Source organism: Corythoichthys intestinalis, chromosome 21, assembly GCF_030265065.1.
Source record: "Corythoichthys intestinalis isolate RoL2023-P3 chromosome 21, ASM3026506v1, whole genome shotgun sequence".
NCBI classification, from domain to species: Eukaryota; Metazoa; Chordata; class Actinopteri; order Syngnathiformes; family Syngnathidae; genus Corythoichthys; species Corythoichthys intestinalis.
Genome location: NC_080415.1, coordinates 25,493,237 through 25,518,487, shown reverse-complemented (window position 1 = coordinate 25,518,487; position 25,251 = coordinate 25,493,237). Strand labels below are relative to the sequence as shown.

Genomic DNA, 25,251 nt, shown 5'->3' with positions numbered 1-25,251 from the left:
TTTAACATCCAGTCGAAATTAATGGCAGCCAATGAGTTCATGTAAATAAACCCCAAGTGATTATTCTGTGAGAAAAATTCGTTGGAACCTATTCCTATTTGAAAAAAATGTTAGCATCCAGTCAACGTTATTGGCAACCAATGAGTTAATGTGATTTGTCGGTTTCTGTATTTTTCGGACTATAAGTCACAATTTTTTAAATCGTTTGGCCGGGGGTAGGATTTATCCTCTGGATCAACTCGTGTTCAATTATGAACACATTATTATATTATTTCAAATGTTATTCACTAGGGATGTCCTGATCTGGTCACCTGATCGAAAATCAGTCCGATTGCGCTGTTTTTCAGATGATCGGAATAGGGTGAGAAGGATCGGGTTTTTAATTTTAAAAGATATATGTGTTTTTCAGCTTCATGCTCGTACAGCTTCTCACCTTCCATCCTGCTAAGCAATGCAACCAAACTCTTTTTCTTGGTCACCCGTGCAGCTGGCGTTTGGTACTTAAAGTTAACGATGATTGACAGGTTTGTAGCTTTGATCTGGCCAGAGATACATCGGCAGCTCTTTGATAAAGGCACAAATGTGTTAATCATAGTTAAGCTTGCTACTAAAGATACCAGTATCGGCAGGGTGGGCGATCTGGCCCGTAATGGTGGTATCGGTATCAACGAGTACCAAAAAAGAGGGTGCTGATACCATTTACTGGTCCAGTATTATAACACTTGACCGCAGCCATTTTTTCTCCTGACGCGCACTACACTCTCTATTGTGTAATGACACGTGATTACTTTGCATGCCAAGCAGTTATCACGATTGGCCTGCTCCAGACCAATAAGAGCGGGCCAATAGCTGCTCTTAACCAATGCCGGGGCAGCTTTTTCATATGGAGGAAAAACAAACCAGGGGAAATGGCGGCGGTCTGGAAATATTTCAGCATATTATATATATGTATATACAGTGTATCACAAAAAGTGAGTACACCATTTCTCATTTCTGCAGATATTTAAGTATATCTTTTCATGGGACAACACTGACAAAATGACGCTTTGACACAATTAAAAGTAGTCTGTGCAGCTTATATAATAGAGTTCATTTATTTTCCCCTCAAAACAACTTATGATGTAGCCATTAATATCTAAATCCCTGGCAACAAAAGTGAGTTCACCCCTTTAAAAAAACGTATATCCCTAAATGTCCAAATTGAGTACTGCTTGTCATTTTCCCTCCAAAAATGTCATGTGACTCGTAACAGGAGTGCTGTCAGCATTGCTGCAGAGATTGAAGAGGTGGGGGGTCAGCCTGTTAGTGCTCAAACCACACAACACACGCTACATCAAATTAGTGTGCATGGCTGTCACCCCAGGAGGAAGCCTCTTCTGAAGACTGTACATAAGAAATCCCGCAAACAGTTTGCTGAAGACATGTCAACAAAGCACATGGATTACTGGAACCATGTCCTATGGTTTAATGAGATGGGCACGCTTTCTTGTGTACCGTCTTCAGAAGAGGCTTCCTCTTGGGGTGACAGCCATGCACACCAATTGGATGTAGCGTGTGGTGTGTAGTCTGAGCACTAACAGGGTGGGAAAATGACAAGCAGTACTCAATTTGGACATTTAGGGATGTACGTTTTTACTAAGGGGTGTACTCACTTTTGTTGCCAGGGATTTGGATCTTAATGGCTATATTTTGAGTTATTTTGAGGGGAAAATAAATGAACTCTAAGATATAAGCTGCACACAGGCTATTTAATATTTTGTATGACTTCCATGGGCTTGAAGGACTCCCATCCATGCGGTTCGACAAGGATTCATACAATTTATTGATGAAGTCATCAGGAACATCAAAGAAAGCAGTCTTGCATGCCTCCAAGAGTTCATCAACATTCTTGGGTTTTGTCTTCCATACTTCCTCTTTCATCCTGTTCATGTCTGGTGACTGGGCTGGTCAATCCTAGAGGATCTTGATCTTCTTTGCCTCGAGGAACTTTGAGGTAGGGATTGAAGTATGCGATGGAGCACCTTCCTGCATCAGAATTTGTCCCTTTTTATGGTTAGGAATGTAAGAGGCAGCTAAGATTTGCTGATATTTCAGACTATTTATGTTGTCTTCCACCCTGCAGATCTCTCGCACACCCCCATACTGGATGTAACCCCAGACCATGATTTTGCCACCACCAAACTTCACTGTTTTCTGAGTGAATCACGGATCCATGCGGGCTCCAGTAGGTCTCCTGCAATATTTGCGGCGACTGAGGTGTAATTCAATGGAAGATTCATCTGAAAAATCCACCTTTTGCCACTTTTCCAGCATCCATCCTTTTGATAGGCTGTGGGCTTTAGCAAATGCAACACCGTTTTTTAATGTCTGCACCCTGAGAGATCTGCAGGGTGAAATATCAACAAATCTTAGCTGCCCCTTACATTCCTAATCATAAAAAGGAACAAATTCTGCAGCAGGATGGTGCTCCATCGCATACTTCAATCTCTACCTCAAAGTTCCTCAAGGCAAAGAAAATCAAGATCCTCCAGGACCGGCCAGCCCAGTCACCAGACATGAACATCATCGAGCATGTCTGGGGTAGGATGAAAGCGGAAGCATGGAAGACAAAACCCAAGAATGTTGATGAACTCTGGGAGGCATGCAAGACTGCTTTCTTTGATGTTCCTGATGACTTCATCAATAAATTGTATGAATCCTTGCCGAAGCCCATAGAAGTCATACAAAATATTAAATTTGGATCTCACGACACCACTACTTAATTTACTGATGTTATTTAACATATTTTTGTATTTGAAATGCATTTTTTGTTCAATTTTCACACTACTTTCTGTAGGCGACAAAACTTTTGTCTTGCCAAAATTTGACCTTTATGTCTTCATTAAATGATCAATCTTTTTTCAGTGAAACAAATATATTTTTGTACATTCAACATCATTTGGGAGGGTCTTAGCTTTCATATGAGCCATTTCTGAAACCAACTGAATAATTAAAAGTCAGGTTATTAGCAATTGTTTCTACAAAATGGATAAGCGACAAGACTTTTGTCAGGGACTATATATATTAGATATACTAAAGGTGGGAATCTTTGGGCACCTAACGATACGATTACGATTGAGAGGCTACGATTCGATTATAAATTGATTATTGATGACCCCCCCCCCCCCGCTATTAGCTGCTAATGTTTTGTACATTAGTTACAAAAATTGTAAAAAAAAAAAAAAAAAAAAAAAGCCTCGCAGGCTTAACTTGATACTGAAATAGTCGTTTATTTAACAGTTAAAAACAATAAATAATATACTCAAATCCCCATTCTGTATCAGCAGCTTTAAACTACATTCAATTAATTTAATGTTGTCAAGTCAATCAACCGTTAAAGTTGTTAAAATTGCTCCTGTTATTCCATAATTTCCCTTTTGTCTACTTTCGACATGTGAAAGTTTTAAAACTATTTTAAAGATAGATTCATGTCAATATTTTACCGATTTAGGAGTATTTTAGATAAAAAGTTAATTAGGTTCGCTTGGAAGGTTCGCTACAACAGCCTTGCAGGGAAGTCTACTGCTTTAAGATGGCGGCCGTTTACTAGCGCCCGCATCTAGCTTTCTCTACATGTGCTGCTATCGCCAACGAGTCTATTCTACATCTAGTCCTCTATAAATATGATATCTACCTTAACATTATGTATTGTGGACGTACTTTGTAGCAGCTTTCGGCAGCAGTCAGCTATGTTGTTGTTGTTTTTTTTTTTATCTCGCGGCATGAGTTGAGCTAGAGCCGTGAGTTGAGCATTGGAATTACCCGAGGGGCCGGGTAATGACAAGCATGATGTTTAGCTACTCTCTCTCCGTTCCTCATTGCGTCCCGAAGACCGCGCGGCGCACTGAGTGTGTTTTACTTCTGTTTTACTTGACATATTTCAATAATCGGAATTTGGATGGATCGTTCTCGAGTCTTCCACGGCCAAATCGCGAATAATCTAAGAATCAGAAATTTCGTACACCTCTAATATATACAGTACATGTATAAATTTCAAACAAAGTGGTATCGGTATCAGCCAAAATATGGTATCGGTGCAACACTACTTGCTACACAGTCTGAAGTGTGCAGTGGCAACTCATTCATTGTGTAAGTGAGAGGCTGTTCTCGGCAGCGTGAGGGTCAAAGCAAAAAAACAAAAAACTTTTTTTTTCCGGTATCGGATCAGGACTCTGTCTTAGCAGATTCTTAAAATCATGTGACTTGGACTCAGTCGGGTGCAAAAATATGCGATCGGGACATCCCTAGTATTCATATAAAACCGATTAATCCAGGCTAAGGGGGTTTATCTGGGAATGATGAAGATTAGTGTATATTAAAGTGATCCAGGAAGCCATGTTTCTGCACAATTGCTGTTTTTCTGAGGAAAATCAAAAGTTTACATTAAAAAAACAAACATTAAACAATCGCACATCCCACGATGGGGCTATTGCCCATGCGCACTTTGTGATGGCAATGTTAAAACGATATATTGTGCAGGCCTACTTGTACTGAACATTTGGTCGGAGTCTGTAGCCCTGTACTCAGGTGTGATTTTTAGTCCGAAAAATACGCTAATCTAAAAAAACAAGCGATTAATCTACATTATGATTAAAATAATAATTAGGTGCAGCCTTGATTATTCTGCATTTCATTATGTAGCATTTTAAAATCTAATCACCGTTAGGATTTGCCAATGAGTTAATGTGATTCGTCGATTCGTCTAAAAAACCAAAAGCTTGATCTATGATTAAAATAGTTTGAAATTATTCCCAATTTGAAAATATATCGTTTTGTCGAATAATCTTGAAATGTTAAAATTAATTTAGATTGAATTAGATTAATTGAAAGAAATCACCATTCAATGCAACTCATCATTTGTTACAGCTCTGAATATGAAGCATTTTAATAGCCGATCTCTGTCACTGACTGCTGATGAGTTAATGAGATTTGTCGATTTATCGAAAAACCAGTGTTATTTTTGGTAGCCTTTTAATTTTTGTCTTAGTTTTCTTCTTTTGAACGATAATACTTGTTAGTCATATTTTAGTCATTTCAAAATGTGTTTGTCTTTGTCTAGTTTTTGTTGACGACAACTCTGTGAAAAGAAAAACTGACTGCTGATGAGTTAATGAGATTTGTCGATTTATCGAAAAACCAGTGTTGTTTTTGGCAGACTTTTAATTTTTGTCTTAGTTTTCGTCATTTGGACGATAATACTTGTTAGTCTTAGTCATATTTTAGTCATTTCAAAATGTGTTTGTCTTCGTCAAGTTTTTGTTGACGAAAACTCTATGAAAAGAAAAACTAGCTTCTGCTGTGAATTGGAATGAGTTTATCACTAGTAGACGTCCAATCCGTTTGAACTGGGAGGGTGGCAGCGAATGAACATTCGTTCATTCGCTGCCATCCCTCCCACTTCAAACGGATTGAACGTCTATGGCCGTCAGTGGCAGCCAATGCCAGGCAATGAGGTAATTTGGGGCCATTTAAGGTCATTTACCTGTTGATTTTCAGTTAGCTCCTGTTGATTTTGGGGTATTTTATGGGTCACTTCCTTTTTATTTTGAGTTACAGAGCAGGAAGTGACCTGGAAATCACCCAAATGAATAGGCAGTGACTCAAACTCAACAGGAAATGACCTGTAAATGCCCTAAAATGAACAGCAAGTGACCTGTAAATGCCCTAAAAATCACAGAATGACTGAATGCTCTGGTATCGAATGAACGAACGTTCCTAGTCTAAATGGATTGGGCGTCAAGCACCATCAATGCAGCCTTAGTGTTAACTGAGACACTATTATGGTGGAAGATTTTGGTAGCAACTTGTTTGTTCCTTTTTATTTTTTTTAAACATTGACACCTTTTTAAAACGATATCTCGATTCTTGGCAGGAGCATATCGATAACCTTTTGGGATACAAAGTATCACGATATATCACCATTTCGATATTTTGTCACACCCCTACACGTGATGATCTACACTCAGCAGGAAAACAGTAGGCTACATTATTTTAAATGAGTTATACCCAGCTGGACGCCACGAACTGTATGTAAAAAAGTTGTCCGAGAGTTTAGGGGGACGCTCGCTGTTAGTAATAACCTAATGCTAACGTGAACATGAATGCTATGCTAATGCTACTAGTTACATTTAGCACTCAGCAGACTAAAACAACATTGAATATTCTCTCTAACCGAGATAAGAAGGCAAATAATACCCTGTGTGTCTCAAAACAAGCAATGGGGAGACTGGAGAGGACACTAGACTAGTGGGTGAGTTGGGGGGTCGCAGCACATCACCTGAGTGATACAACCAGGCAGGCTAACTACACGTAAAATGTCCCACGTTGCTAACATGCGACGAAAACAATGGCGCATTTTCGTCTTGTTAGACAAAAACTGGCATTTGTGTTAAGTTTGTAAAAATTGTTCGTCGACGAAATATTTTCGTTATAGTCATCATTGAGGAAAACAACACTGCGGAAAAACAATCATCAGATTAATTCAATAGTCATTAGTTGTAACCCCAATTATTGCCAAATTTTAAAATGACAAATTTTGATTAAATGTCTTAAAAAGGAATTGAATTTCTTCTATTTTGGTCTAAAATTATATACATTTTAAATTATCCTACATTGCGTGAAATTGTGTCTTGAGAAATTTTCAGGAGTAACTAGTTCAGAATAAATATAAAACTGAGTTTACTCCAGAAATATCAATAAATTCAGTTCTAAATGGGCTTAAAAAGATCTTCAAATTTTTTTAATTGACGAAAATACCTGTATGGAACCCTGCTTATGTACACGTATATCTGTCTCACAGCAAAGTGATCGTACAAGGCCTACTTTCTAATCCTAACACTAAGTAAAAAGATCATATAAAGTGAATCATTAACATAATAGTGTGAGTTGGTCTGCAACATATCACACCTTATAAAGCGTTTTTTTCTGAGTTTTGAGCAAAGCCAAAAATCTCACTAGACACAAATAGAAATGTCATTGTCACCTGAAGAACAATTCAGTCTCAATTTCACGTGCGTACTTGTTGGAAAGCCTTTGAGCGACAACAGGTTATTTGGACTTTCCACCATTTAATCATAGTTCTGCTTGCCACTGATCCTAATTTCCAATTCAATTTCAATGATGTAATGACAACAGAGTTCAAATAGAACAAGCAAGGGATTGAGCGTCTAACCGTACAGATGCCAATACCTTTTAGCAACCACATTTGAATAATTCCCAACACGGAAGTTGCCCTTTAAATCTTTCTTACCGACTTCTCAGTCCTTCTACCGATCCTTGAGTAGAATCTGACAAGAGGTCATGAGTAATCCAAAACCGAGCCCCCCGAAAACTACTCTCAGGTCACCCCTTCGCCGCTCCTTTTACCACAATGGCCGGGCTGTCTGTGTCACACCTTCTCCAGTTATGCGCGGACCGGTAGAACAGGTCGGTTTCTGTCAGCTGTTTACACTGCCCTCCCTCTCCACACGCGCTCAAACCAGCGCACACACCAACAGTAACTGTGGCGCCGCTTTGATTCAGCGTTCTAGCTGTGGGAGATTGTTCACTGAACCACAATATTAACAAAAAAACTGAAAATGGACACCGAAGGGATGTGGTTATTCCATAGTAGTGCTGTGTGATATGGAAAAAATATCCTATCACGATATAGGCAATTTTACCGTATTGGCCCGAATATAAGACAGCCCTGATTATAAGACGACCCCCTCTTTTTCAAGACTCAAGTTTGAAAAAAGACTTTTTAAACACCAAATTAATTTTTATACAGAAAATAATTACAGTACATCCGAAACAAATAATTATAACAATATATTGGCGAGAAAAAGCATGTTATTTAAATGAATGGCTTCTGGTTTTTGAAATGTAAATAAACTAGGGCTGTCAAACGATTAACATTTTTAATTGAGTTAATCACAGCTTAAAAATTAATCGTAATTAATCGCGATTCAAGCCATCTATAAAATATGCCCTATTTTTCTGTAAATTATTGATAATACATTCAACACAGTACACATACAGTAAGTACTGTATTTGTTTATTATTACAATAAATCAACAAGATGGCATTAACATTATTAACATTCTGTTAAAGCGATCCTTGGATAGAAAGACTTGTACTTCTTAAAAGATAAATGTTAGTACAAGTCATAGAAATTTTATATTAAAACCCCTCTTAATGTTTTCGTTTTAATAACATTTGTAAAGATGTCTAGAGATGTCCCGATCACGTCATTGTCCAAGTATCAGAATCGGCAAAAAAATATCGGACATGCCTTTTTTAAATATATATATATTAAATCGTTCTCTAATTACAATACGTATGCGCTGCACGACCCACTCACGCATTGTCGTGTTCAATTTATAATGGCGCCGTTTTACCCATACAGCATAAAGAGCTAAAAGGCAGCGTAAAATGATTACAATGAATTTTGGCAGCCTTTGGAGCCTTTTTTAAAATGGCTAAAGCCTTACAATCCCTCTCCCAATGATTAGAATAATCGTGGGAAGCAATGTGGGGAAGAAAAGTAGTCTTTTGATGTTTTTCTTAACACCCTGTTATTTCCCAACGCAGAGAAGATATATCAATTGGTACCACGACGCACAGTCATGGTTGCGCTTCCCATCATGCATTTGGGCAGAAGTTAAATGGCTACAGTATCATTTACTGAAAGCTCAACAAATACACTAGATGGCAATATTTAGTCACAATATACAAAGTCACATTTATCCTTTAAGAATTACAAGTCTTTCTATCCGTGGATCCCTCTCATGGAAAGAATGTTAATAATGTAAATGCCATCTTGAGGATTTATTGTCATAATAAACAAATACAGTACTTATGTACTGTATGTTGAATGTATATATTTGTCCGAGTTTTAGTCATTTTTTTTTCTTAATGTATATGATCGGGAAAAATTATCGGGAATGATTAGAATTGAATCGGGAGCAAAAAAAAAAGCAGTCGGATCGGGAAATATCGGGATCGGCAGATACTCAAACTAAAACGATCGGGATCGGATCGGGAGCAAAAAAACATGATCGGAAGAACAACCCTAAAAATTTGTAAAATTTTCAATCAAAAAATAAACTAGTAGGTCACCATTGTTGATGTCAATAATTACACAATGCTCATGGTGCTGAAAACCATGAAATCAGTCGCACCCAAGCGCCAGCAGAGGGCGACAAAAGACCAAAAAGCACAAGTAACAAGTGGACATAACACTGTGCTGTCATTTTAATCTGTTTGAGCGGGGCGGTTATTATCTATTTAATTAATAGTGATTATTTATTATATTATATTATATTATATTATATTATATTATATTATATTATATTATATTATATTTAGGGCTGTCAAAATTATTTATTATTTTATTATATATGTTTTTAATTAATTAATCCCGTTAAAATATTTGATGCAATTAACGCACAAATGCCCCGCTCAGACAGATTAAAATGAGAGCACAGTGAAAGGTGTACTTTTGTGTTTTTCAGAGTTTTGGCGCCCTCTGCTGGCGCTTGGGTGCGACTGATTTTATAGTCTTCAGCACCCATGAGCATTGTGTAAGTAATTATTGACATCAACAATGGCGGGCTACTAGTTTATTTTTTGATTGAAAATTTTACAAATTTTATTAAAACGAAAACATGAAGTGGGGTTTTGATAGAAAATTTCTATAACTTGTACTAACATTTATCTTTTAAAAACTACAAGTCTTTCTATCCATGGATCGCTTTAACAAAATGTTAATAATGGTAATGCCATCTTGTTGATTTATTGTTATAATAAAGAAATACAGTACTTATGTACCGTATGTTGAATGTATATATCCATCTTGTTTCTTATCTTTCCATTTCAACAATAATTTGCAGAAAAATATGGCATATTTTATAGATGGTTTGAAATGCGATTAATCGCGATTTATTACGATTAATTTTTAATGTGTAATTAACTCGATTAAAAATTGTAATCGTTTGACACCCCTAATTATATTATATTATATTATATTATATTATGTTATATTATATTATATTATATTTAAGGCTGTCAAACGATTAAAATTTTTAATCGAGTTAATTACAGCTTAAAAATTAATTAATCGTAATTAATCGCAATTCAGACCATCTATAAAATATGCCATATGTTTCTGTAAATTATATATATATTCTGTAAAATAAATTGTTGGAATGGAAAGATAAGACACAAGATGGATATATACATTCAACATACGGTACATAAGGACTGTAGTGGGCATTTCACTCTACTGTCATTTAAATCTGTCTATGCTGTCCTCACTCCGAAGCGTCTACTTTTTCCAAAGCTAGACAGGTAGTGAACGACGCCATAATAATCAGACTTCTTCCTTTTTCATCTTATTTATTAATAATAATTAATTAATAATAATTTTGACAGCCCTATATATTACATCATATTATATTATATTATATTATATTATATTATATTATATTATATTATATTATATTATATTATTAATTTTTAAACTTTATTTACTTTTGTTCCGTGAAGAATTCAGAACGGGTTATTTGATTTTGGCTTTCTTAAAAACAATACATTTTTACATTTAGGCACTCCTGCAATCGTCACACTTTTTCTGTTAAAAACTGACGCGGCCCCTCATCAGAGAAGCAAAAAGTTATGTGGCCCTCACAGGAAAAAGTTTGGGGACCCCTGGTCTAAGACAAAAACAACACCGCTTGCATGTATTGATATATTTGCTCAATAGTCTTCAGACTGATTATCGGTACTACTATGGCATATGAAATCCCAAAATGTAGCAAACTAAGCACTATCTGCTGGCCTTGCACTAACATGTCTATATATGGCGATAATGACGATAAACATGTAAAATGTCGATAAAAACTTTGACAATATTCCCTTTATTCATTAATTCATTGCCTACGATTGACGGCTTAAGACGTCCAATCCACATTTGACACCTATTGTTGTCAATGGCAGGCAATGAGTTAACGCTTTGTAGTTTTTACTTTTCCGACCCTTGTGACCTTTGATGTCCTTATCCCAAAATGTAATTATGTAATATAAAAATATCTTGCAAATTTGATAACTCAAGAACAAATTAAGGTTATCTCGAACAAAAACATACAAAAAAAATCCTCTGTGACCTTTGACCTCACTAGCCCAAAATCTAATCATCTCTTCCATTTCATATTGCAAACAGAGCCTGGTATTTTAATAATAGTCCCTATTATTTTTTCCTTAAATGATATTTAACAAACTGAATCGAATACATAACCTCGAATACATAACCTCGCTTACTTTGGTTTCATTTATTGGAGTAGGTAGTTATTGTTATTGTTTTTACTGTTGCAAAAAGAAATTCCCAACAGGTATCAATTATAACCTCTGATTCTGATTACTCCTGCAAACAAGATTAGCCTGTCGGAAAGACTGGCTGCGCATTCATGGATTGGGCATCTACGTAGCGCTGTAAATAGCAGTGATTAAGATAACAGAGGCACTATTCTAGTGGAAGATTTTGGTACCAACTTGTTGGTTCCTATTTTTTTTTATTTATTTATTTTTTTTTTTTAGCGTTAGCATGGCATTTGCGGTAGTTTTAGCATCAACTTGCCGGCTATTGGCCCTTGTCGTTTTTAGATTGAAATGTTATATAAATTAAAACACGTTAAAGTTGAACGTTTTTTGTATGGACGCAGAAATGTCTAAATAACTGTTTTTTGTTTTGTTTTGTTTTTTTGCCAAAAAACAAGCAGTTGGCCAAAAATTACCTGATTATTTGAATATAAAGTTACGCTGAAGCGCAAAGAGCTTTTTAAGTGTAAAATTCTTGGAAATAAATGTGTAAATCGCTGAATTTCTATTTTCAACGTAAAACAGTCTAGATTCATTGTTAAAAGCAAAAAAAAAAAAAAAAGGGCAGTTATAATTCATTTTACGTAAATATTTTAGGGCTGTCAAACGATTAAAATTTTTAATCGAGTTAATTACAGCTTAAAAATTAATTAATCGTAATTAATCGCAATTCAAACCATCTATAAAATATGCCATATTTTTCTGTAAATTATTGTTGGAATGGAAAGATAAGACACAAGACGGATATATACATTCAACATACGGTACATAAGTACTGTATTTGTTTATTATAACAATAAATCAACAAGATGGCATTAACATTATTAACATTCTCTTAAGGCGATCCATGGATAGAAAAACTTGTAGTTCTTAAAAGATAAATGTTAGTACAAGTTATAGAAATTTTATATTAAAACCCCTCTTAATGTTTTCGTTTTATTAAAGTTTGTAAAATTTTCAATCAAAAACTAAACTAGTAGGTCGCCATTGTTGATGTCAATAATTACACCATACTCACTCTCCAAACCCATAAAATCATTTGGACCCAAGCGCCAGCAGAGGGCGCCAAACAAAAAAAAAAAACAAGTAACAAGCAGACATTACACTGCTGTCATTTTAATCTGTTTGAGCGGGGCATGTGCGTTAATTGCGTCAAATATTTTAACGGGATTAATTTAAAAAAATTAATTACTGCCCGTTAACGCGATAATTTTGACAGCCCTAACATATTTCAAGCTTAAGTTACAGAAATTTTTTCCATTCATTTTTTTTCCCTCAACGTTTCATAGTGCATGCATGGTGCTATTTTATATAACAACTACCATGAATCCTCGACCAAATCACTCTTGAGACACTCCTGCCTGCTTGTTTGCACTACAACTTTCGTCCTGTTTCCACCTAAATCCGGCGTTAAAACCTGCCGTGACGCTCTGCCTGGCCCGGCCCCCTACGGGAAGCCGTGGTGCAATGTCTGTGGGAGCTGTCTCGTCAACTGATAATGAAGTCTATGCACAACAACTAATAAGTATTATCGTTCAAAAGACTAGGACGAAATTTAAAAGGGCTACCAAAAATAACACTGGGCTAAAGCAACATTCCATATACCCTCTTGCCAAGATAAGAAAACAACTCTTACCATGTGTTTCCAAACGAGCTAAAATCACACCTTTTTATACTGGTTTGACTTGACTTGGCTTTAAACTGTTTTTATCTATTGTTTTATTCTGCTTGTGTCGTTTGCTGGTTTCTTTATTTTGATTGTAAAGCGTCTTTTAGCATCTGTAAAAGTGCTCCACGAATACAATGTATTATAATTATTATGATTAAGATCAGTATTTTTGTGTTCTTTGTGTTATTTAGTATTGCAATCAGTCTACCTGATCAGATCCGGACTGTTGTTACTCCTGCCGGACTTGGAAACAGCCTGCGTGATGTTCTCGCAGATTTGTTCAGCCTGTGACAGTAATAACATTCAAACCTGAGCGACGCAAGTGAAATATTAAAGCGGCTTTTGTATAGAACTCACCTTCTTGTTCTCACAGTTGAAGAAGAGAATTTCCGGTTTTTTCTCGTGGACGCTCTGGCACACCAGGAGGAGCAGGGATGGGAAGAGCTCCTCTGAGATTATTGAGTCACATCGAAAGATGGACTTGAAGGAGTAGTTCTCCAGTTCTTCCTGCAAGACGGTACAGCCAGGTTTAATCATCTAAAAGCTATAGAAACTCCAAAATGTCTGACAAACAAGCTTATTTTTGTAGCGGGCCACATCATAGTGATGGTTTCATATGGTGGTCTATCGACTAGGACTGCCACAGTTATTCATTGGCTGCTATCGATGGTGATACAGTAGACGTCCAATCCATCCAAGTTCAAATGGATTGGACATCTACTAGTGATACACTCATTTCAATTCACAGGAGAAGAACCAGATGATTGGATGTCTATTATTGTCAATAGCACTGAAAGCGTTAATGGCAAATATTCTCTTTTAAGGTTTTCACTTGAATTTATTATTATTATTATTATTTTTTTTTTTAAGAGTAAAATTTTAATACATTTTTATTTTGGAAAACCATAGTTTTAAAAATGTATTCTCTTATTTATTGTTATATGTTAGGTCTAAACTTAATACTTGAACTAAGAAAACAACAAAACCCTAGGAAATGACGGAGGAAAGATCAGACTTGAGACGAAGATAAAATTAACACTGGTGGCCACCAGGGAGAAGGTTGACAGCGCAGCACGTCTGCTCAAAACAAGACCCTCTCAGCCTCCTTCCTGGGGGCCGCGTCTTTTATTGACAAGTGGGAGAGCATTCATTGCACATGCATGAGTTTCGTTTAGCTGTTATAGTATCATTTACTGAGAACAGAAACCAGAATGAAACATTATGGTGACATTTACTGAAAACAGAAACCTTACTCTTTTCATTGTGTAAGCACGAAAGCACAAGCGAATAGACTGTTACATGAGAAAACATAATCATAACACCTAGTTTTAAACACACATAATTGGTTTAATTATTGTAAATAATGTTAGTGTGCAAAAGCATTAAAGCACATCTTACATTATACTATTTTATATAATGATATATTCTTTTTTAATCTATTCCTTTTTTATAACGATATATTCTTTTTTAATCTATTTGATTGGTTTTATTTAAAAAAAAAAAAAAAAGCAAATAAATAAATACATTTTATTAGAAAACAAAATGTTCTCTTATTTTAGTTTGTTCAATAAGGAAAACTAAATATTTTGTATTTGCATTATTTTTTAAAATTTCTTTTAATGAAACAAACAAGAATGGGTAAACTTTATATTTATTATTTTAAATTTTAATTAAAAAAAAAAAATCTTACTCTTATTCCACTCTTTCATTTTCATTTCATTTTTTTCCAGTTGAATTTTCGTATTTAAAAAAAATAAATAAGTGAAAACCTTTAAATATTGTCTTTTTATTTACTGTAAAAAAAAATTTCCAAAGGAAAAACGGTAAACATTTTTTAAAAATTATTCTTATGTTGTTGTTTTTTTAAAGAAAAAAAAAGTAAATATTCTTTTAATTTTCAATTTGAATTTTGTACCAAAAATTTCAGGTTAAAAAAAAAGGGTAGAAATAGTAAAACCATTTATATTTTTCATATAAAATTTGTGTTTATTATTTTTAATTAAAAAACTAAATAAGTGTAAATCTGTAAATATCCACTATACACTTAATTATTAAAAACATTAAACAATTATTAAATTACTTATTTATCTTTTTTTTTTTTTTTTTTTAAGTAAAAACTTATTATTCTTTGATTTATGCTGACCTCAATATACAAAAAAAATGCATTGAATATATATATATTTTTTTTTTGCAAAAAACTGGCCCAATGCACACAAAATGACTCGGCTCGTCAGATCTGGCCCACGAGCCTCTAGTTTAACCCCTGTGGTCAATGACATCTACCCGCCTCAGTTTGGATGCCTCTGAGATAAACGGCATCAGGTCCGACGTCCAGCAGCATCTGCTGACTCCACAGTTTTCCACTTTTTGCCAGCTGGTGGAGGCGAGACTGTGCCTCCTCCACTGTGCTCACATCTCCTTTCTGGAGGGAGAAGGTGATCAGGTGCTGGAAGAACATTACAAACCAGAAAGCAGTGAGTCATTTTACTACATAATCCCACACAAAGACTCTCGGGTTAAAACTCACCTTGACGAAATAGCGTTTGAGATTTGTCATTTTAGGAGTGGCATTCACTGCGGAGGAGAACTTTGTTACCATTTTTTAACTTGACGATTGGTAGGGTGGCAGCCAATGAGTGAGTCATCATGGAGCTTTTACACAGGGTTTGTATAGGAGTGTAAAATCCTTAAAAATGCTTGGATTTTAATTATACGTATAATTTGGTTTAATAGCTTCCAGCCCCTCCCAGTTAAAATATGCAGTGATCCCTCACTTATTGTTGTTAATGGGGACCAAAACTGACCACGTAAAGAATAAATTGAAAGAATAAACATTGGCCCGGTTTTCACTCGCTGGCGTGATCCCATTCTGAACCGAGCTGGTCAGTGCGGACGAGTTAGTGTGAGCGGTCAGAAGGCCGGTGGTGGAACACGGTACAAAATTAAACGTTTTTATTTTCAACCATAGACTTCATAAATATATTGACCGCACACATTCCCAATCCCCAGACACTGTGCCACGCCTTCCAGTAGGTGGCCGTCCCACACTCTGCTTAAGTCAGTCGGAGTTATTTTCAAAAACTTGCAGCGATCCAACGCCGGATTTAGGTCGAAAAAGTACTAAACCTGTACCGCATACAAACAGAAAGGATTGTCTCAGGAGTGATTTGTTCGAGAATTCAAGGTAATTACTATATTTTTCGTACCATGCATGCATTTTGAAAGGTTGTGAAAAAAATCAATGGGAGAAATTAACCGCTACGGCATTGGCGTCATAATTCGCAATATTTACGTGAAATAAATGCTAACTGCCCGGTTTTGGCTTTTAACAAATAATAGAAACTGTTTTAGTCCATATCTATAAAGAAATCAGACATAAAGAATTCAATTTAAGCATTTATTCACAAGAATTTTCAACGTTAAAAGCTCTTTGTGGTGATAAAGCGGCGCCACAGTGGATTAAAGACTAGCAGCGCATTCGACATATTAACGTAAAATAAAGGCTAACTGCCCAATTTTTCAACCAAGAATTGAGACTGTTTCACGTCCATATCTATAAAGAATTAACGGATTTTAAGCATAATTCACAAGAATTTTCAACGTAAAAAAGCTCTTTGTGGTGATAAGGCGGCGCCACCACAGTGGCTTAAAGACTACCAGCACATTCAATATATTTACGTAATATACACTCACCGGCCACTTTATTAGGTACACCATGCTAGTAACGGGTTGGACCCCCTTTTGCCTTCAGAACTTCCTCAATTCTTTGTGGCACAGATTCAACAAGGTGCTGGAAGCATTCCTCAGAGAGTTTGGTCCATATTGACATGATGGCATCACACAGTTGGTGCAGATTTGTCGGCTGCAGATCCATGATGCAGTATGAGATGATTCCAGCTTTATGACATGGCGCATTATCCTGCTGAAAGAAGCCATCAGAAGTTGGGTACATTGTGGTCATAAAGGGATGGACATGGTCAGCAACAATACTCAGGTAGGCTGTGGCGTTCCAACGATGCTCAATTGGTTCCAAGGGGCCCAAAGAGTGCCAAGAAAATATTCCCCACACCTTTACACCACCACCACCAGCCTGAACCGTTGATACAAGGCAGGATGGATCCATGCTTGTTTCATGTTGTTGACGCCAAATTCTGACCCTACCATCCGAATGTCGCAGCAGGAATCGAGACTCATCTGACCAGGCAACATTTTTCCAATCTTTTATTGTCCAATTTCGATGAGCTTGTGCAAATTGTAGCCTCAGTTTCCTGTTCTTAGCTGAAAAGAGTGGCACCCGGCGTGGTCTTCTGCTGCTGTAGCCCATCTGCCTCAAAGTTCGACGTACTGTGCGTTCAGAGATGCTCTTCTGCCTACCTTGGTTGTAACGGGTGGTCATTTGAGTCACTGTTGCCTTTCTATCAACTTGAACCAGTCTGGACATTCTCCTCTGACCTCTGGCATCAACAAGGCATTTCCGCCCACAGAACTGCCGCTCACTGGATATTTTTTCTTTTTCGGACCATTCTCTGTAAACCCTAGAGATGGTTGTGCGTAAAAATCCCAGTACATCAGCAGTTTCTGAAATACTCAGACGAGCCCTTCTGGCACCAACAACCTCAAATCATCTTTCTTCCCCATACTGATGCTCGGTTTGAACTGCAGGAGATTGTCTTAAACCATGTCTACATGCCTAAATGCACTGAGTTGCCGCCCTGTGATTGGCTGATTAGAAATTAAGTGTTAACGAGCAGTTGGACAGGTGTACCTAATAAAGTGGCTGGTGAGTGTACATGCTAACTGCCCGGTTTTTTGCTTATTAACCAAGAATCAAGACTGTTTTACGTCCCATAGCTATGAAAAAATTCAGGGATTTAAGCATTTATTCACAGGAATTTTCAACGTAAAAAGCTCTTTGTCTATGTTTCCACTCGGTCAGCTTTGACAGAGATAGGCCCTCTATTAATCGGCCCCGTGTCCCATCAATATATTATAAAGTCTACAGTATGTTTCAACCTCATCATACGCTATGGCTTAACTACAACTGGATTCATTACTTCATTACTATTCATCCTTCACACAGCCGCTGGAAACAGAGATGTTGTTTAATCCATCTGCAGGCGACCGGTAGATCAGGATTTTACGACACTGTGCACTCCTGTGCGTCTTGTTTAAGGCAAAACACTACCGCTTTTGTCCACCTGCGTCGCTAAAATCAACCAAAACTGGAAAGTTACCTACTGTAGTGTTGCTTTCAATGCTTGATTGAGTTAGTCCACTCAAATCCACTCACGCTTTTGACGCTCACGCTTAATTTGAAGAAAGAAAAAAAAAGTTAATTAATGTGCATTTATTATTTATTATATGCAACTATTATTGAACTCCAAAGGGTTTGGTGAATGCACATGTGAAACTCATGGGATTTAGAACCTTTAGCAAGGTGAAGAACCACTGGTTTTAATTTTGTCGATAGGAGCGCCGAGTGAAAAGCCACTCCTCCTCGCGTGGCTCATGTGGCCCGTGTAAGCTCATTGCACCCAGGCGCTGTTCACATTTGTTCCGCCACTGCGATCGACGCCCAATCCATTCGAATTAGGAGGGTGAGGCACCGAATGAACCCTCCCTGTTCAAATGGATTGGACTTCTACTTGTATTTAAGTCATTTAGACGCACAGCAGAAGACCGTCCAATCCATTTAGACTGGGGTAACAGTCCGTCATGGACCATTGTCCAGTGCAGTATATGTTAGAGATGAACAAAGTAATACTTTACTTAACATAAGTAATGCTTTTAATAATTTTGAATCCAACTCCAGTCTCTCTGTGATTCCGTAACCAGGTGTTTTAACTTGCGAGTAAGCTGTCCAACCGGTTTGACTACGTAGTGCTATTTTACCCTCTACCTTCATTTTAGAGATCATCGCAACTACACGGGAATCACCAGTATCACTCATTTGTTTCACTGTGGAGTTTCACAAGCGTTGCTAAAACAAAACACTGAGGATAGCAAATTATGCTCGTATCTGTCTTTCTATTCACTGTCATGAGCGGCAATAGACGTTGAATATTTGTGTTAAGTGTGAAGGCTTTCACATTTATAAATTTCTATGCTTTATTTTTTATTTCAATTTCCCAACCTTCACAATCCTTTTTCATGGGATTAACATGATTTTTTAACAAAAAAAAATCACATTTTTTAAATTTAAAAACCTCATGTTGACAAATTCAAATGCAAAATTCACATATTTGCCTATTAAAAATTGCTACAACAACTTACACATGTTCACATTTTTGACCAAATGGTAATTATTGACCAAAACCTGCTACTGACACCTTCAAACACAAGACTCACAAATTTGCCAATTCACCTCCATCATATTTTGACATTTTTCAAACACAATTCCCAAAATTTTCACATGTTCAGTTTGACAAAATGGTCATAATTTTCACTTAATTTAAATTTCATCATATTTATTCATACTAATACAATTTTCTTTTTTTTTTTTTTTTTTTTTTTAAGAAATGATCATTAGTTTTGACCAAAACTTCCCACTAACTTTTAAGAAATGATCATTAGTTTTGACCAAAACTTCCCACTAACAACATTCAAATCCAAATTTATAAATGTGCCTATTCCCCCCCTCCATGTTACAGCAATTCATGCATTGTCCAGTATCACCGAATACTTCATTATTTTTGACCCCCAAGAAATTGCCTATTCACCTCATGCATATTACAACAATTTCCACATGTTCAGTCTGACCAAATGGTCATTATTTTTGACCAAAAAAGCCCAATTAAATACAGTTGAATTCTTCAAATACAAGCTTGCACCTTTATTTCATTCAAATTCAAACATATTGGTTCAACAACAATTGAAATGTGCCTATTTACCCCATCCATGTTACGACAATTTACAGGGATCCCTCACTTATCGCTGTTAATGGGGACCAGAACTGACCGCGTTAAAGCGAAGTTGTGTCACCACCCCCATTTTTAACATACTTTTTTTTTTTTTAATATATACAGTTGGGAGAACAAGTATTTGATACAGTCAATGGGAAAACCCATTAGCAGTGTATCAAATACTTGTTCTCCCCACTGTATATTTTTGGGCTGCAGCTATCGATTATTTTAGAAGTAGATTACTCTATCAACTAGTTTGTTCGAATAATCGGATTACAGAAATTTAATGCTTTGCAGAATAAATTTTCGGAGATGTAAAACAAAGGCTTGCTTAGATTGCACTTTCAAAAGAGCATTAAATGTGAATACAAAATAAAATTCGTGAGTGTTTCTTCAAACTATGCAAAGTTGCACGTTCATTTAAAAATAAATAAGTGCATGAGCTTAGCCTCAAATGGTAAAAATTAATTAATTAATTAAAAAGATGAGGATATGAGTACAACAAGAGAAAAAATGGCAATCTTGGATAGCAAATGTCCACTAGCTTAAATGCTATAAAATGTTTTTTTTGTTTTTTTTTGTTTTTATACAATGCTCTTAACAAATCGTTCATAAACATATTCCCTTAAAAAACGGCTAAATATACCTATAAACTAAATTACAAATGCATGAAAAACATACTAGCTCAAACAAAAACTTACCTTATGTTGGTTTTAAAAGGGAGCAGCTGTATTCAGCCATGTTAAATGAGTTATGTCATATTCACTGTTTCCCCTAGAGGGCAGTGTATCCACCCAAATCAATAACACTAAATGAAAACACTTGACAACGCCACTCTAATTAAACAAATACTCGAAGCAGCAAAATTGATTCGAAGCATTGTTGTTTTTGTCAACGATGACTATAACGAAAATATTTTGTCGACAAACAATTTTTTCATGAGGATGACGAGACGATAACGAGCTAAAAACAGGGAGACTAATACATAACGACACGAATGCCAGTTTTCGTCTGACGAGACGAAAATGGGCCATAGTTTCCGTCACAGCTTCACAATGTGTGACATTTTATGTATAGCTAGCCTGCATCGTTGCAGTGTCTGTTTGTGTCACTCATGTGATGTGCAGTGCCCCACCAAGTCACCCATTATTGTCCTCTCCAGCCCTGCCATTGCTTGTTTTGAGACACACACGGTAAGATTTGTCTTCTCATCTTGGCAAGAGAGAATATGCAATGTTGCTTTCGCATTTAAATGTCTCTGCTGAGTGATCATCACACACAAAATGTAACTTTTAGAGTTAGCATAGCATTCATGTTCATGTTAGCATTAGGCTATTGCGAATGGACAAAAATTCTCCGACAACTTTTATTTATATATATATTTTTTACATACAGTTCGTGGAGTGTAGGTGGGTATAATTAATTGAAAATAATGTAGTTTTCCTGCTGGGTGTGTGTTATGTATCATCATCTGATAGATTTGTAGATGCTACAATATGCGTAATAGTTGGAAAACATTTTTAAATCTATTTTTGGAGTAAAACTTTCAAATTTTACAGACGAAAATATGGAGTACACGTCACCTAAAACTTGACGAAATTAGTCGAGTTTTCGTCAACAAAAACTAGACGAAGACAAACACATTTTGAAATGACTAAATCAAGGCTAGGTTCATACTACAAGTCTTAATGCACGAATCCGATTTTTTCGTGTTTTTCCGACTCGAGTCAGGCATTAACTTGACGGTCTGAACGGGACAAGTCGCATAGAAGTGGACCATTTCAAATCCGATCTGAGTCACTTTCGTATGTGGTTCAAATCCGATCTGGGCCACATTTTTTCAGAACGTGACTGGCGGTCTGAACTGTCAACACTCCCAAATCGGAATTCATGCAGCAATTACGTCCTCAAAGAGCAAGAGGCACGGAGGATGGCAGCCATGTAGGCATTAGCGCCTAGCTTGAACTCTGCTTTTAAGGACGAAGTGGGCTTGACCACAGTCATAAAAAAATAATGAAGAAAAGAATAAGCCTTACAATTTCAAATTTTCATTCTGTGCGCCGAATGAGCAATATTTCATTATTGCACACATGTCACACCGAATCGGGGCAAACTGATGCACCCACGTCATTTCACGCACACACGTCAAGGCTCATGTGTGTGCGTGTATGCGTTCTATCAGTCCATATAAACTTGAATATAAGACTAAACGGGGATTATTAATGTCTGTTATTTGTGTCCTCTTTTTGGAAATCAAAATATGATCAGCCTGGAATGACATACAGGTAGCATATGTAATTTGCAAAGATGTCCCGATCGATCGCAATGCCGATCGATCGGGTCCGATCACATCATTTTCAAAGTATTTGAATCGGCAAAAAAATATCGGACATGCGCTTTTTTGATATATATATATTTTTTTTAATTAAATCGTTTTCTAATTGTATCTAACGTTACAGACAAAATTTCTTACACTCATCCAGCGTCTTTAGTTTTGGCTTAAAGTAGGGCTATCAAATTGATCACGTTAACGGCGGTGATTAATCACGTTAAAATATTTAACGCAATTAACGCATGCGCTGCACAACCCACTCACGCATTATCGCGTTCAATTTATAATGGCGCCGTTTTACCTATATATAGAGCTACAAGGCAGCGTAAACTGAGTAGAGTGAATTTTGACAGCCTTTGGAGCCTTTTTTTAATTGGCGAAAGCCTCACAATCCTTCTCTCAACAATTAGAAACATTGTGGGAAGCAATGTGGGGAAGAAATGTAGTAGTTGATCTTTTTCTTAACACCTTATGTTATTTCCCAACGCAGAGAAGCTATATCAATTGGTGCCACTACGCACAGTGATGGTTGCACTTCCCATCATGCATTTGGGCAGAACAGTTAAATGGCTACAGTATCATTTACTGAAAGCTCAACAAATACACTAGATGGCAATATTTAGTCACAATATACAAAGTCACATTTATCCTTTACGAATTACAAGTCTTTCTATCCGTGGCTCCCTCTCACAGAAAGAATGTTAATAATATAAATGCCATCTTGAGGATTTATTGTCATAATAAACAACTACAATACTTATGTACTGTATGTTGAATGTATATATTCGGCCGAGTTTTATTCATTTTTTTCTTAACGCATTGCCAAAATATATATGATCGGGAAAAATTATCGGGAATGATTGGAATTGAATCGGGAGCAAAAAAAAAAAAGCAATCGAATCGGGAAATATCAGGATCGGCAGATACTCAAACTAAAACGATCGGGATCGGATCGGGAGCAAAAAAACATGATCGGAACAACCCTAGACTAATTTGTTTTGATGCTTCTGCGCATGCGGGTCTCTTTGCTGAGCCCATCTCGGACTGCGAATTAGTGCGCATGTGTGATACTTGAACGGTCTCAATGGACAAAGGCAGTCTGGACGGGCACGCCAAAAAAACAGATGTGGCAAAACATCGGATTTGTGCATTAAGACCTGTAGTATGAACCTAACCTTAGACTAATAAGTATTATCGTCCAAAAGGCTAAGACAAAGACAAAAATTGAAAGGGCTGCCAAAAACAACAATGATTCGAAGCTTTTTTTCTAATCGAATTACTCGAGTTAATCGATTAATCGTTGCAGCACTAGTATATATAATATCAATAAGTGTATTTAAAAACCTATAAATGCATATTTTATCATAAAAACATTAAAGAATAGTTTGAAACATTTAAATAAAATATGAATAATATAAATAACACACATAAAATAATATAAAAACTACGTACTGTACAGTCATTCTCTCACTCTCGCTCATATGATGAGTGTACATGTGTGGAAGTTTACATACTACATACCTAGATGGAAATAAAGTGTACATGAATATGTTTTTAGAACTCTTTTCTTATAACAAATACTTATAACAAGATTTTAAAAATCCACAGTGCACTGAGGGCGCAAAAGTTAAACCACAAAGTAGTCCGGTCTGACCAAATACTAATTATTTTTGACCCAAAAAAATTTTCCCTCTTCACCTCATCCACATTATAATTTCGACATGTTCAGTCTTACCAATTGGTCATTATTTTTGCCTAAAAAACGCTCCCATAAAATCCAACTGAAATCTTCGAATACAATTTTACTCATACACTTCATTCAGCATGTTTGATTTACATTTAATCCACCAGACAAACATTTGTAGCACAAAAAATAACAATGTCAAGTGCCAACCGAGGCTTTTTATGTAAGTACACCTGAGTAAAAATAGATTGGTGACAAGTCTGAACATGTTCAACTCAACGCAAAATTTCAAGATATACATTTAATCAACTTACCATATGCGTCCAGGACTTAATTCTCGACACACGCTTGGAACGCGTTATTAAACGAACGTATGCCCGTTTTAAGTGCAGGTATGACACTCCCCTGAATGCTTTAAGAGAGGTGTGTCAACTTTTGCAGTTCACACCCTGTCATGCCTGCCCTCACTGAACTCATCTTGTGTGTGGTGTTGACACATATGCCCTTGTAGCTAGGGGCGAAAGTGATGACGCCAGGAAAGCAGGAGGCAATGTGGGAATGGCGTTTCCTGAAGTTGAACTCGTTGTCTGCCATTGACGGTGATAGACGTTAAATCCATTTGAAGTAGGAGGACTGGCAGCGAATGAACATTCGCTGCCAGTCCTCCTACTTCAAGTGGATTGGACGTCTACAACTTAAAACCACTTTCAAATTCACAGCAGGTTGACAAATGATATTTGGTTTTGGGAAAAAATATTTACAATAATTCATTCTTTTGTTTCGAATCAATGATTCAGAAAGAGAAACACCCTCACGACAAACACACACCTCTCGTCCACACTCCTTGGACACATAAAATTACGTAAGCACTTCAGTTCAAATGGTCATTGACGGCGAACGATGTCGAATCAACAACTATTTTGATGGTCGATTTATCGTATGAGGACATTGTTTACCTAATAATTGTCCGAATCCTCTTAATGATAAATATTCTCTTATTTGTTTATATTTTTTAAATTGTTAATAATTAGTTTTTTTATTCAAAAGAAGAACAGTAAGTATTCTCTTTTTAAATGTTTCATACCGTAATTTTCGCACTATCAGACGCAACTAATAATAAGCCGCCACCCACCAAATTTGATACAAAAACGGCATTTGTTCATAGATAAGCCACACTTGACTATAATCCGCATTTGTCCTCACTGTATTATGGGATATTTACACCAAAAGATATCAACCGATAACACGTTATTTGACAGTGGCATCATAA

General features: G+C 36.4%; 1 protein-coding gene across 5 annotated transcripts in view; it reads right to left on the bottom strand.

Moving 5' to 3' along the window:
* The window catches only part of LOC130909977 (epidermal growth factor receptor kinase substrate 8-like protein 1), a 43,570-nt gene extending 19,190 nt beyond the window's left edge, over nt 1-24,380 (bottom strand). Inside the window, exons 1-6 of one of the 5 annotated variants that reach the window (XM_057826955.1) lie at nt 24,296-24,380; nt 18,302-18,369; nt 15,591-15,637; nt 15,347-15,509; nt 13,421-13,566; nt 13,272-13,348 (exon numbers count right to left, since the gene is read on the bottom strand). In XM_057826955.1, the coding sequence (XP_057682938.1) occupies nt 13,272-13,348; nt 13,421-13,566; nt 15,347-15,509; nt 15,591-15,637; nt 18,302 (434 nt within the window). In that variant the 5' untranslated portion in view covers nt 18,303-18,369; nt 24,296-24,380. Of the gene's footprint in view, nt 1-13,271; nt 13,349-13,420; nt 13,567-15,346; nt 15,510-15,590; nt 15,638-18,297; nt 18,370-24,295 lie in introns of all 5 variants that reach the window. The other 4 variants (XM_057826958.1, XM_057826956.1, XM_057826959.1 and 1 more) reach the window with 4 other exon arrangements.
* Nucleotides 24,381-25,251: the final 871 nt, after the last annotated feature.